We start from the raw sequence: 15,759 nt of genomic DNA, 5'->3' as shown, positions 1-15,759 counted from the left end.
GGCCGTAAATGCAATCGTTGAGGCTTTGAGAAGTTTGGATGATGGGATTTTCAATGGGGCAGAGAATTGGGTTTCGAAATTCCTCGACTTTTCCCTCTATAAGAGAATATATTCAATTGCCGGTTCACAATAGAAGAGTCAGGTTGAAGAAGAAGAAGCCATTTTTCCTTTGATTTCTTGGGAGAGAGTCACCATCATCGTCGGACTGTCTTGGGCTAGAAGAAAATCCGAGAAGAAGAAGAAGAAAAAGAAATGAAAAGGAAAAAAAAATGAATTTAAAAATAAAAAGGGTACAAAGTCCATTTTGCCCTTTTTTTGGGCCCACTTGCTTGCCATGTCAGCAAATAGACGGAGCTGTTGGAAAATTTAAACGGAAATATCACGTTGATGTCAAAATATGTCTTTAGGTATCACATTGATACTTTTGAGAGTTCGGATATCAAATTGGCCTTGGCAGCATAGTTTAGGGATGGTACCAGAATTTTTCTCTATAGTAAAATGCATAGTACATGGAGTGCACTTAAAACAAGTCAAACTAAACTTTCGAGGTCCCTCTAGACATAACATACCAATGAGACCCAAACTTATCAGAGGTGGGAGATAGACATCACCCGTCGGTGACGAACCCACTATGTGGGCCATATAACAGACAATGCAGAACATGCAAAGACAAAACAGTGCATAATTTGCACTTACAGAACAGATTTCTCCCCAGACAGCCTACTGGTATTTATATGCCAAGAGTTCTCTCTTTCAAAACTTATCAAATTTTGCATGAAGCATACATACTAGTACAAGCCAAAACAAACGGAAACAAACTCAAAATCATAAGCGTCTAATATATAATATAGTAACGTATCATCAATAATATATTTATCATGATTCCAGAGTAAACAAAAGTTACTTACCTCCACTAACCAAGCTATACAAGCTACTGGTACAGCATCCTAAGTTGCGGTTTCGCAGCCTAAAGCAAATAAAAACTCAAAATGAGACAAGAACTAGAACCTTATAACCTGCGGTAAAAGCAATCTGGCAGGGCTTATGTCTGAATGAAAAAATCTCGCTTACTACATTCGTTAATGAAATCCCTTGAAAATTTATAACATTGAATTAGACATGCTCAAGTATCTACTGTAAAAATATCAAGTCAAAAGAATACAAAAAACTTATCCAAATAATTTTCTAAAGCCGAGATCTGTTGCTGATAGGAAACGAAACCTTCACCAACAATAACTCTTCCAAATATTCCACGGGATTCAATATGAACTACAATTTATTGAAATTTGGCAAGTATATTTAAGGCTCAATATTTATCATATGATAAAAATTTGAGAGCGAAATCGGTTTTTTTAGAACCCAAAAGCTATCTTCAAAACAGAACCCAAAATAAACATCTCGACCTAAACTGCTAGGTTCATATGGTTAACGAATTTTATGAAAATAATTATGAACGATAAATTCACTAAAATTTTACACCAGAAATTAGACATAAAAAAAAAACGTTTCAGAAAAATTTTATGGCTAAAACAAATTATTTGGCTCTTCAAACAATGACTGTAACACGTTCCTAACTTTTGTCAGCAGGAAACCTGTTTCCTCTATGTCAATTTTGAAAAATCACCATAAATTCGATTCTTAATTTTTTTTCTATGAAATCAAAGCCAAAATAACCCTTGATAAGTCTAATTTCAAGTAATAAAAAAACCGTAATTGTTTAAGTAAAAGTACCTGATCAAAATTGAAACAAAACCACCTGATCTCAGACTTGATATTGTGGTCATCACTGCCTAACCTATTTTCTCCTTTCTCTATCCTTGCACGCGGACGTTTTTCTCTCTTCTTTTTCTAGCTTAAACATGTCTTAAAGAATTTTCTTCTCTCTAAAAACTCAAAGATTCAGTTAACTTATTAGAAAATATCTGATAAGTTTCAGACTTCTAAGTAAACACAACCTCTTTGTAATAGTTAGTTTAAAATTCATATTTTCCTTTTTACTAGAATAACTAATTAACCTTAAAACTTACTATACAAAATAAATAAATAAATAAATAAAGTCTCAAAAAAATATAATATGATCCAACAACAACTATTTCACCATACCATAATAAATAAGGTGTGCATACAACAAGGTCACAAACCAAACCAAGTAAATTGATGGATATCACAATTCTAATCAAAGTGTGCAGCATCCTTGTGCACTTCATCTCCAGCTTTGAAGTCCTCTATGGTGAGATTGACATCTTCACCATCTTCTTCTTCGGCAAGATAGACTTCTTGCTCCTCAGGTCCCTATACTCCTTGTAGTGTGCAGCAAGTTGATTGCTTGCTTTGCAGTGCTTGAACCAATGCTCACTTGATCCACATCGATGACACACGTTATTGTGGTTGCCTCCCTTAAATTGAGGTGCACGTTGTGGACATCCCCTAGGGGGGTTGACTCCACTACCACAGCCCATGGCACCACCATCAAGGCTGGCGGCGCCACGGCCACCTCTCCCACGTGTGGCATTGCCACCACGTGTATCCGCTTCAAATTGGCAGTTTCCTTCCTTGTTAGAGCAGTTATATGGACCCACACGTCCATCATGTCCCTTATTCTTAGAGTTCCACTCCTTGTGCCCTCCTTTGGGTGCATTATAATTCGCTTCATGAACGCTCTTAGTTCCAACGGGCCTTGAATTATAATTCTTCACGAGTATGTTATCATGTTCCTCAGCTATAGATATGACATTGATAAGCTTATTAAACCTCGTGATCTGTCCAGCATTGCATTCTCTTTGATATTGCTTTGACACCAAGATTGCTGAGACGGGGAAGGTGGTGCGAGTTTTCTCAATTAGCTCTCGTTCTATGACAGGCTGTCCACAAAACCTCAACATGGATTTGAGGCGAAGAGCTTTTGAATTATATTCAGTAACAGTTTTGAAGTCCGCAACAAGCAGATTGCTCCATTGGTCCTTCAAATCAGGGAGGAGGGAATCTTGGACAATGCCAAAACACTCTTCTAGCGCTACCCATAATTCTTTTGCATCTCTGATCGACATGTACTCCAAACGAAGTGATTTATCCATGATTCGTCGCATCAGGATGACTGCTCGAGCATGCTTAGTGGTTGTAGGCTCGAAAATGAGTTCCGGATTTGGTGGCCGAATTATAGGTAATATTCACAAAGAAGTGAGGTGGTTCTCAACGTCGGTTACCCAACTATGGTATTCCGAACCCGTTGAGTCAAGCATGGGAAAGTCGAGTCTGGGTTCATTCGACATCCTGAAAATAAGAAAAAGAAATATATTAGTATTGGAGTAAAAACTTCCACAATCACTAATAATAAGATTTCCTAGCTGTGCTACCAAGAAATCAAATTCCAAGTTTATTTGGATTAGACCAAAACAATGATGTTTAATATGGTCAAAGATCGATGCTTTAGGACACTCTTAGTCCTACAATCACGAACGCTCTTAGTTCGTATATAGCATGAATTCCCACAATTCTGCTTCTTAAATAATCGAACCCACGTTATAGAAAGGTGGGATAAAAGAGAAAAGTGGATGCAAATCCTCGAATAAAATAAAGAAATTTAAAAGACAAGAAAGCAAGAACCTTAATCTTAAAGACTTACTTGTTGATTCGGGCTTGAGAACACACACGTATTGATGCGGTGGAAATAGGGCAGCAGCAAAATAGCAGCAGCAACAAATTAACAGGATAGCAGCAGCAGCAGCGGCAGAAAACAACAACAACAGCAGTAGTAGGAAACTGCAGCAGCAAGCAGCGGTGGCACACGGGTGTGCAGGGGCTGCAGGGGCTGCGCACGGTATGGCTAGCTAGGGCTAGGAACTTGCGGCAGTTTGTGGTTAGGGTTTGCTAGGGCTTGCGGCAGATTTTTTGGTGAGGAGAGTTTTAGGGTTTTGGTTTTTAGGGCGGGTTAGGGCTCGTGCTGATAACGTGTTGTAGGAGAATATGATTTGAGAGAAATTATGTGTTGTATTATTGATAATAGCAGCCCTTTATATAGGAGATTACAAGGTACATACAAGGTAATGGAATCTGAATATAACTAGGAAATTTAGAATCTTCTCCTATTACAACTCTAGAAAATAAACCATAATTTGAAGAGGCACATTAGAATACAACATCCTTAAACAATGCATAAGTATTTTCTGTTGAATTATATTGTCCTAGTTAAATTATGTTCCTAATCTTAGTATCTTTGTATTTACTTCAATACAATGTAATGCATATCGGTGGAAAAGAATAATATCATAGAATATTATTGAATCCCATAAAAATGACATGGTTAGAGCTTGTTCAATCTAGAACTTGGTTTTCTTTTACACATAGAAAATTTATGAGCCCTTGTTCTCTGCACACGTACCCACAGGCCATGTACTGATCTTCTGGTGTTGATTTAATTTATTTCAATGTGCAGTGTAAAGGAAAATGAACGCACATTGAAGAAAAAAGGGTAAAACAAATAAACGGCCTAAACAGCTTGCTATGTCAGGTTACTACAGTCTACTACATGCTGCATTCCAAATCACATCGCAACTGCCTTGTTAGCTTGGGTATTGAGAAAAAATGATATTCATTCTTATACTTAATAGTGATGAATGCTAAGTAGACCCTGTTATAATATGAATGCACATGTAGACACTTTGATTATATTTTTCAAAGGTTACGCTGATGTCTTCTTCCACACTGATATTTAGGTATATATTGATAAAATAATATAGGGTTCACATCTAAAATTAATTGGCAATGAATGGAGTGGCTCACACCCTTATAAACCAATACTCAATGTTCCAATTTTTTCATGTGGGATCTATACTCTCAACACACCCCTGAACGCATGGCAAATTTTCAAGCTATACACGTGGACAACTTATATTGGGTGACGTGGAGCTCGTGTGGCCGTAAGGCATGCACACGTGGGATAACCCGCTCTGATACCATGATAAAGTAATTTGGAGGTCACATTCAAAACCAATTGGAAATGGATGGAGTAGCCCAACCCTTATAAACCTATAGGCAATGTTTCATTTTTCTCATGTGGGATCTATATATTCTCAACATATACAACGATCAACAATGTTTTCTTTAAAACTGAAAGAGACATTAATGGTAAGGCCGGTGTCTTCTTCCACACTAATCTTTAAGTATATACATAGATCAACAATGTTTTCTTTAAAACCGAAGGAGACAACGGTATGGCCACTAGCTTCTTCCACACCGATCTTCAGGTATATACATCAATCAAGAATTAAAAGCGAAGGAGACAATGGTATTATTGAACTTGAGGTACCATTGTGAATACATGGCCATCAAACGTGACTACATTGCCAAGAGCATAGCTTAATAAATACTTGCAATGTGCAGAATAGTACAACGCAAGGAAATGAAAATGCTAGTAATTTGGTACACATTGATCCATTTCTATCTTATAATTGTAATGGTCTGGACACACCTTATGTTGAGTGAGGAGGTGAGAGGCAATCAAATATAGCTGCGCGGTAGTCTTCAATCAATGTCGTTGTTGAAGGGTTTTCAATAAAATTTGTGGATCTTGGATTAGAGATGATTGGCATAGACCCATACAAACTTGATAGATCCACTAAGAAGTAAATAAACTGGGATCTAAGACAAGATGCGAGGCTTAACAAGTTGAAGGAATGATTCATTGGATGATGGATTGATGATTTCGGTGAGTTCAAGGACGAGAAGAAGATGCAAGTGTAAGAGGACTGAAGGGAGAGAATAGAGAGGAGAGATGAAGAAATGAATATAATAGGAGTTTTCAATGACCATTATCAAATTTTAGTACAATAGGAATTTCCTTATCCACATTTATAAGCAGTCGTGAGATAAAATACCAACTACATTGCACTCAAACAGTGAAAGCTCCCACCATTTTTTAATTCGTGGCAAAGTAAATGTTGCAATTGCCGATTAGGGCAATGATATAGGGCCTCAATGAGGCCTAAGATTTGTGGCCTCAATCCTAGGTGTCAAGTCATGTCACCTATACACCTCACTAATTTGTCAAATCATGTCATGTCATTCTTGAATAAAAAGACTATTTTATCATTTCACAATCTAATGACTCTAAATTATTTTAGTTTTCTTCTAGAAAATATATATTATTATGATTTTATATATATATATATATAATTCGTCTAAAAAAATTTATATTTATATATTTTTGTGAATACATATATATATATATATATTTATTTATCTGTAATTTGTCAAAATATATATATATATATGTTGTTAAATATATAACGGCTCTAAATATATATGTTCTTTCTTTTTCATTATTTTGGATTTTTTTTCATTATACATATTCAAAAAAAAGTATGGGTGTGTGTGTGTGTATATATATATATATAAAATTCGTTAAAAACAAAGTTATATATATATATATATATACATAATTCGTCCAAAAAATTTATATATTTTCGATGGAGAATTAATGTGGTGTGTATATATATATATATATTAATATCGTAATTGTAATCCATGAAATCTGGTAAATTGAAGTAATATTTAAATCTTTTAATAAATAAATGTAATAAAATTAATGGAAGATTAGTTACCTTACATTAACAAGTTAATTTCAAAAGTCAAAAATTAAATTGGATTCACAAAAATAGAAAGAAAAAGTATTTAAATCGTAATTTTAACTCATAAAATGTGGTGACTGAAAACCTAGATATCTAAATTGATTGGGAAGTTGATATTTGAAAAGAAATTGCTTAATATGGAATACAATATATTGCACATGAGCAAATTAATTTTTGAAAGTATACTTGTTTTGTTGATCCCAAATTTTTCAATAGACAATAATGAATTTTAAATGTGAATGATAGCTTCTATTTTAGTGTAAATATGTCATTAGAAAAAAGTTCCCAGTGAACTCTACTTGTTCATTATTAGCTACTTAGTACTTTTTTGTTCGTATAAGACGTGTTAGTACTTAGCTGACTTTCAATTTCAATGTGAATGATATATGGCTTCAATTTTAGTGTGAATATGTTATTAGGGAAAAATTCCCCGTTGAACTTTACTACTGGCTACTTACTACTTACTTGTTCGTGCAAGACACACTACCTTATTTTAAGTTTCAATGGATGATGGCTTCTATTTTAGTGTGAATATGCCATTCGGAAAAGGTCTCCAGTAAACTTTACTGGCTCATTATTAGCTACTTAGTACTTATTGTTCGTGTAAGACATGCTAGCTAACTTTAAATTTCAGTGTGGATGATGACTTCTATTTTAGTGTAATTATGTCATTAGGAAAAAGTCCCCAATGAACTTTACTAGCTCATTATTGGCTACTTAGTACTTATTTGTTACTGTGAGACAATGTGGATGATGACTTCTATTTTAGTGTAGTTATGCCATTAGGAAAAGATCCTCAGTAAACTTTACTAGCTCATCATTGGCTACTTCAATTTCAGTAGATGATGGCTTCTATTTAAGTGTGAATATGCCATTAGGTAAAGGTCTTCAGTGAACTCTACTAGCTCATCATTGGCTACTTAGTACTTATTTGTTACTGTAAGACATGTTAACTGACTTTAAATTTCAGTGTGGATGATGATTTCTATTTCAGTGTAAATATGCCATTAGGGAAAAATCCCCAGTAAACGTTACTGGCTCATTATTAGCTACTTATTACTTATTTGTTCGTGTAAGACATGTTAGCTAACTTTAATGTTAATGTGGACGATGACTTCTATTTTACATCTTTCTTAATTGCACTTTTTCTTTGATTATTGCTGTGTTATACACCTATTGTTCATTGAATTTCTACATAGTATTAATAACATTATGATTGTTTTTTCATGTAAAAATAAACGAACAGTTGTATTAATGAAGTCTCACTTGACCTTTAAGGAACACTTCCTAATGTTGTGTTTGGATAAGACAATATTATATTATCAAGAAATTTTGAAATGATGGAATCTAGAATTTTATCAATTCAATTTATTAATGATATTTTCTTACCTCTTCAATTACCAGATTTCATAGGTTTTAATTACGATTTCAATACATTTTCTTTCCATTTTTGTGGATCCAATTTAATTTTTGACTTTTCTAATTAACTTGTTAGTGTAAGGTAAACTAATCTTCCATTAATTATATTAAATTCATTTATTAAAAGAGTTGAATATTACTTCAATTTACCAAATTTGATGGGTTATAATTAAGATATTAATATATTTTCTTTCCATTTTTGTAGAATCAATTTTAAATTTGACTTTTTTTTTAATTTTGTGGGTTGGAATTATGACATTAATATATATATATATATAAATTTCTGTACGAATTATATATATACATATATAATTATATATATATATGTTTGTGAATATATATATATATATATATTTATACACACAAACACATATTTGTATATAATTTTTTTTGACGAATTATATATATATATAATTATATATATAATGAAAAAAAAAAATGAAAAAAAATCAAAATAATATATTTTATTTTTAGATGAAAACCAAAATAATTTAGAGCCATTAAATTTTGGAAGGATAAGATAGTCTTTTTACTCAAGAATTACATGACATGATTTGACAAATATATGATGTGTGTAGGTGACAAGGCATGACACCTAGGATTGAGGCCACAAATCTTAGGCCTCATTGAGGCCACAAATCATTTTCCTTGCCGATTATTATAGTATTGAAATAATGAATACATAATGTCATTTCGAAGATTAAATCGCTAAAAGAATAACACATTTCTTAAAAATATAAAAATAAATAAACCCAAAACAATAAAGAAAAGTGATAACTCATAATATTGGATCAACCACAACGATAAACTGATCATCTATATAAAGCATAGGAAAGAACTTTGGACCACCTAATTTCCTTCTTCAAATATATGAGTTATAACAAGATTCATGTATGACGTGTGACAATGTATGTGCTTCTCAGATGTAGTTATCATTTGATCAAAACATGTTTTAGGAAGCCAGGAATGTGAGCATGCATGATGTACTCTTCCCAATCTATGCATGTCGCATCAAAATTAAAACTTTCAACCTCTATGAAACTCTCCTTTGCTGTCCTCCACAACTTCTCTGTATTGGTGTCATCAAAGCTACACAACACACCAAACATTCTTAAATGTCAATGGATGAATATAGTAAATATAAGAAATCACTAAACTAAATAATTAAATAGAAAACACACGTACATTCCTTTGAATAGCATATAGGGTTCGTATAGCTCTATCAAGCGCATGACTAAGTCGAGTTTCCGACTATAGTTGACATATATCTCTTGGAAATACTGGCCGAATACTTTGTTCATGAACTTCAATCCCTGAAAAGAAGAATGAAATTAAAATTACAAAGATCAAGAATCGTTGACTATTAAAGAAATAAAAGAAACAATTATTCCATGATATAAATTTGTAGCTTGCTTGAACAAACCTTCAAAGGTAGCATGTAGCGAATATTCATGTACATGCGAAAAGTAGCCATAGTCGTCAATATTGTACCCTTGGTAACAATGACAGGCTTACCATCCTTATCAAGCCATGGATTCTTGGTGAAGTATTGGAAGATAAAGTTGTGCATTTGAAAGAAATTCAAAGGGTTTCTCAGTGAGGATCCGACATGATAAATAATATTTCCAGAAGACTTATTTGCATTTGCCACCATTGCTATGATTATTGAATTTACCAACATGTCAACAGGAATCTGCGGCCAAAGTTCAAAAATTAAGTCCCTTTAGATCATTCACATATCAAGCAAAAAAAAAAAAAAATACTGGTAATTGACTGAAAGACTTACCATATCGAGTACTGATGCAGGATCGACAAGCAAGCATGTCAGCTTGCCTTTGCAATAACCAGCAATTACACTATCTATAGTTCTGCATACACCAAGATTGAATAGTTAGTAATGACATGATTAAACAATGTTGGGTGTTTGAATTAGACAAAATTAATTTTATCACCTAAAACTCATTAAGTGCATTGAAGTTGGTTATCTTACCTGAAACCTTGGATCCAACCGGAAAATGGTTCTTTGTAAGTGCTAGTAACTATTGTTGGACGTACGACCACAAGAGGCAAATTGTCTTTCGAGCGTTGTAGAAATATTTCACCCATTGCTTTTGTGAACACATACGTGTTTGGCCATCCATATAGTCTAGCCCTAAAGTTTAATTTGTGTAGACAAAAATCCAAATAGAAATTAAATAGGGTCATATTAGTGTAGTAGCTAGGCTTTGTTAATGCATGGATGCTAAGTTAAAGACCTTTTAATGCCGAAATCCTTCATTGTGTTTGTAACAACTTCTTCTGAAGCATCTAGTGCTTTTAGTTCATTCAATTTCTCCTGCACAAGGCCCTTTTCGACTGCTTCAACATCAAAATTACCCATCTCCTTTACCATCTTATCCATTGAAGATGAGTCTTCTGGTATGAGACCCGCCCTTTCCCCACACACGTAAGCTGGAAACATATAATTCACCATCAGTGATGAAATATATATGAGATTTCTGATTATATTCTTTTTAGTTTATATAGTCTTCTAGCACGAGTCTCCCCCTTATCAATTAGTTTTCTTTTTCACTATACTTGTAAGCTGGCCGCCATTAACTGAACCAAACTACAAAATTTATTATGTAGACCAACCCATCTTAACTAGAAAAAAAAAGTAATCCTAACCAGTTGATACATGGAGAAGTATCTGTAGTTTGAAACATTTGTTCGCAAAGCTTAACACTTGCATAACTCCAAAAGTATTTACCGCCAGTGAAATATCATATCTGCACACAAACATATATGTAATTGTTATATTGTGTAATTATATATCATAGTAATTAGCAGGGTTACTGTGAGAGAATTGGCCGCCCGGGGAGGGGAAGATGTGTGGTGCTGGCCAATCATGGCAATGCCTTCAAAGTCCCCAAACCACATTTTCTTTCTAGGAGAGGGGGTATGGGTACTTTTCACCTTCCCTCTCCCTCTCCACATTATTGCTTTTGGCCGAGGGCAACTTTGATGGTCAGTTGACCTGAATATCATCAGTAGGGTGATGATTTGATCGGGGGAAATATCAAGTCCTATCTTCATGATCAGGGAGGGATTTATTTAGTTCTGGCCTCTGGTACGGTCTATGTTTTTCCTAGGTGAATGGCAGAGCTAGGATTTTAAAATATGGTGGGGTAAATTTTTTTTTTTTTTATCAAATAAGAACTTCATTGACTATGAATCAATTACAATGAGTCATGGAAAGACTGTAAGCAACCACCAAGATGATGAAATGCCCAAAGTTTTCCATACTAGACTTCACACTGAAAGTCCATACTGACACACTGATGGAGCCACTCAAGCCACGACTCCAAACAAAGAAAAGGCTGACTAATTTTTAAGGCTTCCTTTGCTATCCGGTGAGCAATTCCAAACAAAGAAAATTTTGTCTTTTTTAGTTTGCTAATGCTTTAAATTTTTTTTTTTTTTTTGAAGTTTTAGAAGAAACATGTTTTATTCTTTAAATTAAGAGAAAATTAGAATTAATTAAACAACTAAACCACATCACACACACACAAAGTTTCTCAGGTGCGGACGTCTGTACCTAAGCAAAAGGTACGGATTTCCCATTTTCCCCATTTTCCGATCACACATTTACATCTTAACCGTTCAGTTTTTAGGTCCTAATGTATAGATCATCTCTGCAAAATTTCTGCCAAATTGATGATCGTTAAGGCATTCAAAATTGCAATTTACAACAAGGAATATGAACGGTTCCGGTTCTGATCGTTAAGGTATTCAAAACTACAATTTACAACAATAAATACGAACGGTTCGGAATCTGTCGAACCGGAACCGTTCATATTCGTTGTTGTAAATTGCAGTTTTGAATGCCTTAACGATCATCAATTTGGCTGAAATTTTGCAGAGATAATCTATACATTAGGACCTAAAAACTGAACTGTTAAGATGTAAATGTGTGATCGGAAAGTGGGGGAAAATGGGAAATCCGTACCTTTTGCTTAGGTACAGACGTTCGCACCCAAGAAACTCTGTATATATATATATATATATATATATATATATATATAGGGGAACAGATCAATTCCATTGATAAACATCATAATGACAATGCTAGGTCAAGCTAGAACGATCCGGGGATCAATCGATTACATCCACTGCTCAATTTGTTTGTTACTACAATCTAGGAAAGAAAACGTGTGCAAAACTGAAATCTAAATAACGAAACTGCAAACCAAAGGAAACTAAACATACACCTACTGCTAAAGCATTACCAGAAATCAAAGCAACTAGAATGAAAAGTTTGAGCCTAGTGACCCTTATGGTGTACGCTCTACTTAACATCTAGTTGAAGCCTTGACTTAGAACAATGCATAGAAAACTGATAAAAAAAAATCAACATTATAACGTTTGATAGAAATTCCATAACAAAAGTTTAAGACAAAAGGATATACGTACTCAAATTGTATCATGTGCTCTTCAATAAAACCGAAAATCTTTAATTATTGAGTTTGTATCGTAATACTCAACCAACTCTTTTTCTGACCTAATTTACCCAAAAAATAAAAAAACAAGTTTTTTATGCGAGTATATCTTAAAGCAGAATAGAAAATAAAATACAATAAAATACTTTAAATAAAGAAATAACATGTACATGACCAAAAAAAAATTAACATATGGGGCTAAGTTTAAAGATTTGGGGTGAGCTACTTTTTAATATTTAATTTTTGAGTAAAACCCACCAGTAGGGTCAAAACTTTTCTCCACAGGACAAAATGATACCCAACTTTCAAAAGTGATCAAAATGATACCTAAATTTTTAAAAGTGATCAAAATGATACCTAAATTTTTAAAAACAAATCAACTTGATACCCAACTTTCAAAAGTGTTCAAAATGATACCTAAAGTTTTAAAAACAAATCAATTTGATATCTCGGTTTAATTTTTTGTAACTTTTTGTTAAAATTGATCACGTGTGGTACAGTATTTTATGGAGTTATAATAATATTTTACACAAAAAAACTATTTTTCAATTATTTTTTATTTTACTTTGTTAATTCCCTTCTTCTTTTCGATCTCTGCCTCTCTCTCTCTTCCCATTTTTCTTTGTTTCTTTAGAAGTTGGGAAACATCCGAACTTTATTTGTTTCTATGATCGATGGTAGAATTGAAATTGAATGGAAGATTTTTTTTTTTAATTCTATAGAAGAAGAAGATTGGGTTATAGATGATTGATGGCCCTCTGACCACAAATCACTTCAATTTTTGTGCTTGATTTTGCATTTGATTTAACAAAGAAGTTAAAAACAAAAAAGGGCTAAATACTGACTACTACGTAGTTTGGGTTTAAAATCAATTCAGTCCCTAAACTTCTAATTTCATCAAGAACATCCCTGCACTTTCAATTTTGATCTAATAGGTCCAATTTGTTAGTCTTCCGACAATTGAGTCATTTAACTTGTTGACGTGGCTCATATATGGCCTATGTTTTATGATGTGGTGTTGAGGTGGCCTGCATAATCAATTTTGGAGTGAGTCTCACTATTAGAAATCTATCAAATAAATAGTTTTTCAACAAATAATCCAACTATAACTTGAACCCATAACAGAATATTAATGAATTGGACCTATTATATCAAAATTGAAAGTACATAAGTGTTTTTGATGAAATTAGAAGTCCAGGGACTGAATTGATTTTGGACCTAAACCACAGAGTAGTAACCAGTATTTAGCCCTAAAATAAATAAATTGAGGTACCAAATTGATTTGTTTTTAAATACTTAGGTATCATTTTGTTCACTTTTGAAATTTGGGTATCAAGTTGATTTGTTTTAAAAAATTTAGGTATCATTTTGATCACTTTTAAAAATTTAGGTATCATTTTGATCACTTTTGAAAGTTGGGTATCATTTTGTCCGGTGGAGAATAGTTTTGACCCTACTGGTGGGTTTTACTCTTAATTTTTTAAAATAAAATTAAGCTACAAATTAATGTTTTTTCAAAATTTGAGGTGAGCTATAGCCCACTTGAGCCCTTGTGTAGCTACACCTTTGGGTGTGCGCACACTAGCTGTGAATGTAGAAATGGGGTAAACAACTACTGTGTGGTTTTTTTCTTTTTTATAATTTGTATTTGATATGATTTGACTCAAGTGAGTACATGGTTTCCTACAAATAAAGGGATATACCCTTTTTCAAGTGGGGAGAAACTAAAATTGACTTGTTTGTTCACTTCAAAAATCATCAAATTATAAACTATTCAAACAATTTTTAATATCAGCAATACCATCTTTTTAGAATACCTGAATCAAAACTTCAAAAGTAGACTAGTACTTGGATGGATCATTCAAAGCACAATAAATGTCATGCATGCAGATTTCTCTCCCTTTCTCTCTCTGCAACCTCTTAATTTATAGTAGCTGTGCATCTTCTCGTACTTAGAGCAAGTCCACCCGTTGAGATTAGCTGGTCATGACTATTCACTTCTTTTTGCCTTTCATTTCCACATTTTTTCTTAACCAGTCATATATTGTTCACAAAAAGTCACTCTGGGTCAATTTCTTGACCTGTCAACTGACATTTTGTGAACAGTATCTGACTGGTCAAGAAAAATGGTGGAAATGAAAGACAAAAAGTAGTGAATAGTCATGACTAGCCAACTTCAACCGGTGAACTTGCTCTTATATGATTGGGTGTAAAATAAATATGCATAAGGTGTAGAAAGGTGTAAAGATGAACGAACATGTTATAGTTGCCTCTTAAATAAATATGCAGGTTCATGTAATGGGTTTACCTTTCGTCAAAGTTGGTGGTGGCTGCAGAGTTGAATATTATCTGTATTTCATTGTTTAGTTCTTCCACCAATCTGGGTTCTTTCAATCCGAGGTTCTCGAAAGTGACATCTCCTGGGAGAGCAACAACTTTTTCAGAAATGAAAGAATCAAAATCTGCCCCCCATTTCTCCCTCAGAACCCTGAACAATTCCTTCCCTATAATCTGTATAAGATATTGAAGATCTATGTTAGTCAATTAATAATCATAACGATTTACCTGCATCACATACAAATTACATGAAAATGCAAGTCGTTTAATCTCGTTACTGATTATGGCAGATTGGCAGCTATGAATTATGTACAGACCTCATCTTGCATGCGATGTGTTGCTGACTTGGTATCAGAGGCTCTTACAAGAAGATAGAGCTTCTTCACATTTGGTTGCACCCTTAGAATTTTCTCCACAAACACTGCATTTATGCCATGCAATATCCACATATTCACAAGTACTCAAACGAGAGAGAGAGAGAGAGAGAGAGAGAGAGAGAGAGAGGTAAATACCCATTCCAAGGAAGCCGGTCGCACCAGTGATCAAAATGGTCTTATTCTGCAGATAACCTAGTATGCTGTCCAACCCCATTGTACGGAAAGAAATCAAACAATATAAAAACTTGGGAGTTGATTGCTTATGTTAGATGATTTAAAAGCTTGTTTAGGTTTTATAGAGGACCTAGTAGAGAACGACAAAATTATAGATGGAGAATTTATTTCCTCAATTGTATTTCAGATCGGACTCGTTTAAATTAAATGTACCTACCAAAAACTAACTATTTAGGTTTGCAGTTTTAATGTCCGCCAAACTTAAGTTGATTGAGAGAATGTTGCGTGGGGCAGCCGCACGGACACGTGGTGGGGCGGACTAATCACTGTCTAGCAGGGGGGTGTTTC

The 15,759-nt window shown here is 33.8% G+C and overlaps 1 protein-coding gene across 2 annotated transcripts; it reads right to left on the bottom strand.

Moving 5' to 3' along the window:
• Positions 1 to 8,661: 8,661 nt before the first annotated feature.
• On the bottom strand, positions 8,662 to 15,533 carry LOC112165436 (fatty acyl-CoA reductase 1). Of its 2 annotated transcripts, XM_024301939.2 has the most exons (10): positions 15,373 to 15,533; positions 15,178 to 15,281; positions 14,832 to 15,034; positions 10,713 to 10,813; positions 10,301 to 10,496; positions 10,036 to 10,197; positions 9,832 to 9,913; positions 9,469 to 9,738; positions 9,231 to 9,358; positions 8,662 to 9,134 (listed from the first exon to the last, which is right to left on the bottom strand). In XM_024301939.2, the coding sequence occupies exons 1-10, from the start codon at positions 15,449 to 15,451 to the stop codon at positions 8,978 to 8,980; spliced, it is 1,482 nt and encodes a 493-aa protein (XP_024157707.1). In that variant the 5' UTR covers positions 15,452 to 15,533; the 3' UTR covers positions 8,662 to 8,977. The 2 variants fall into 2 exon arrangements, with proteins under 2 accessions (XP_024157707.1, XP_024157708.1); XM_024301940.2 differs by lacking the exon at positions 15,373 to 15,533 and having other exon boundaries at positions 15,089 to 15,230.
• Between the last annotated feature and the right edge of the window lie 226 nt (positions 15,534 to 15,759).

The sequence above is a fragment of the Rosa chinensis genome, chromosome 5 (genome assembly GCF_002994745.2).
Source record: "Rosa chinensis cultivar Old Blush chromosome 5, RchiOBHm-V2, whole genome shotgun sequence".
In the NCBI taxonomy this organism is placed as follows: Eukaryota; Viridiplantae; Streptophyta; class Magnoliopsida; order Rosales; family Rosaceae; genus Rosa; species Rosa chinensis.
This window is presented reverse-complemented; position numbering and strand designations above follow the sequence as displayed.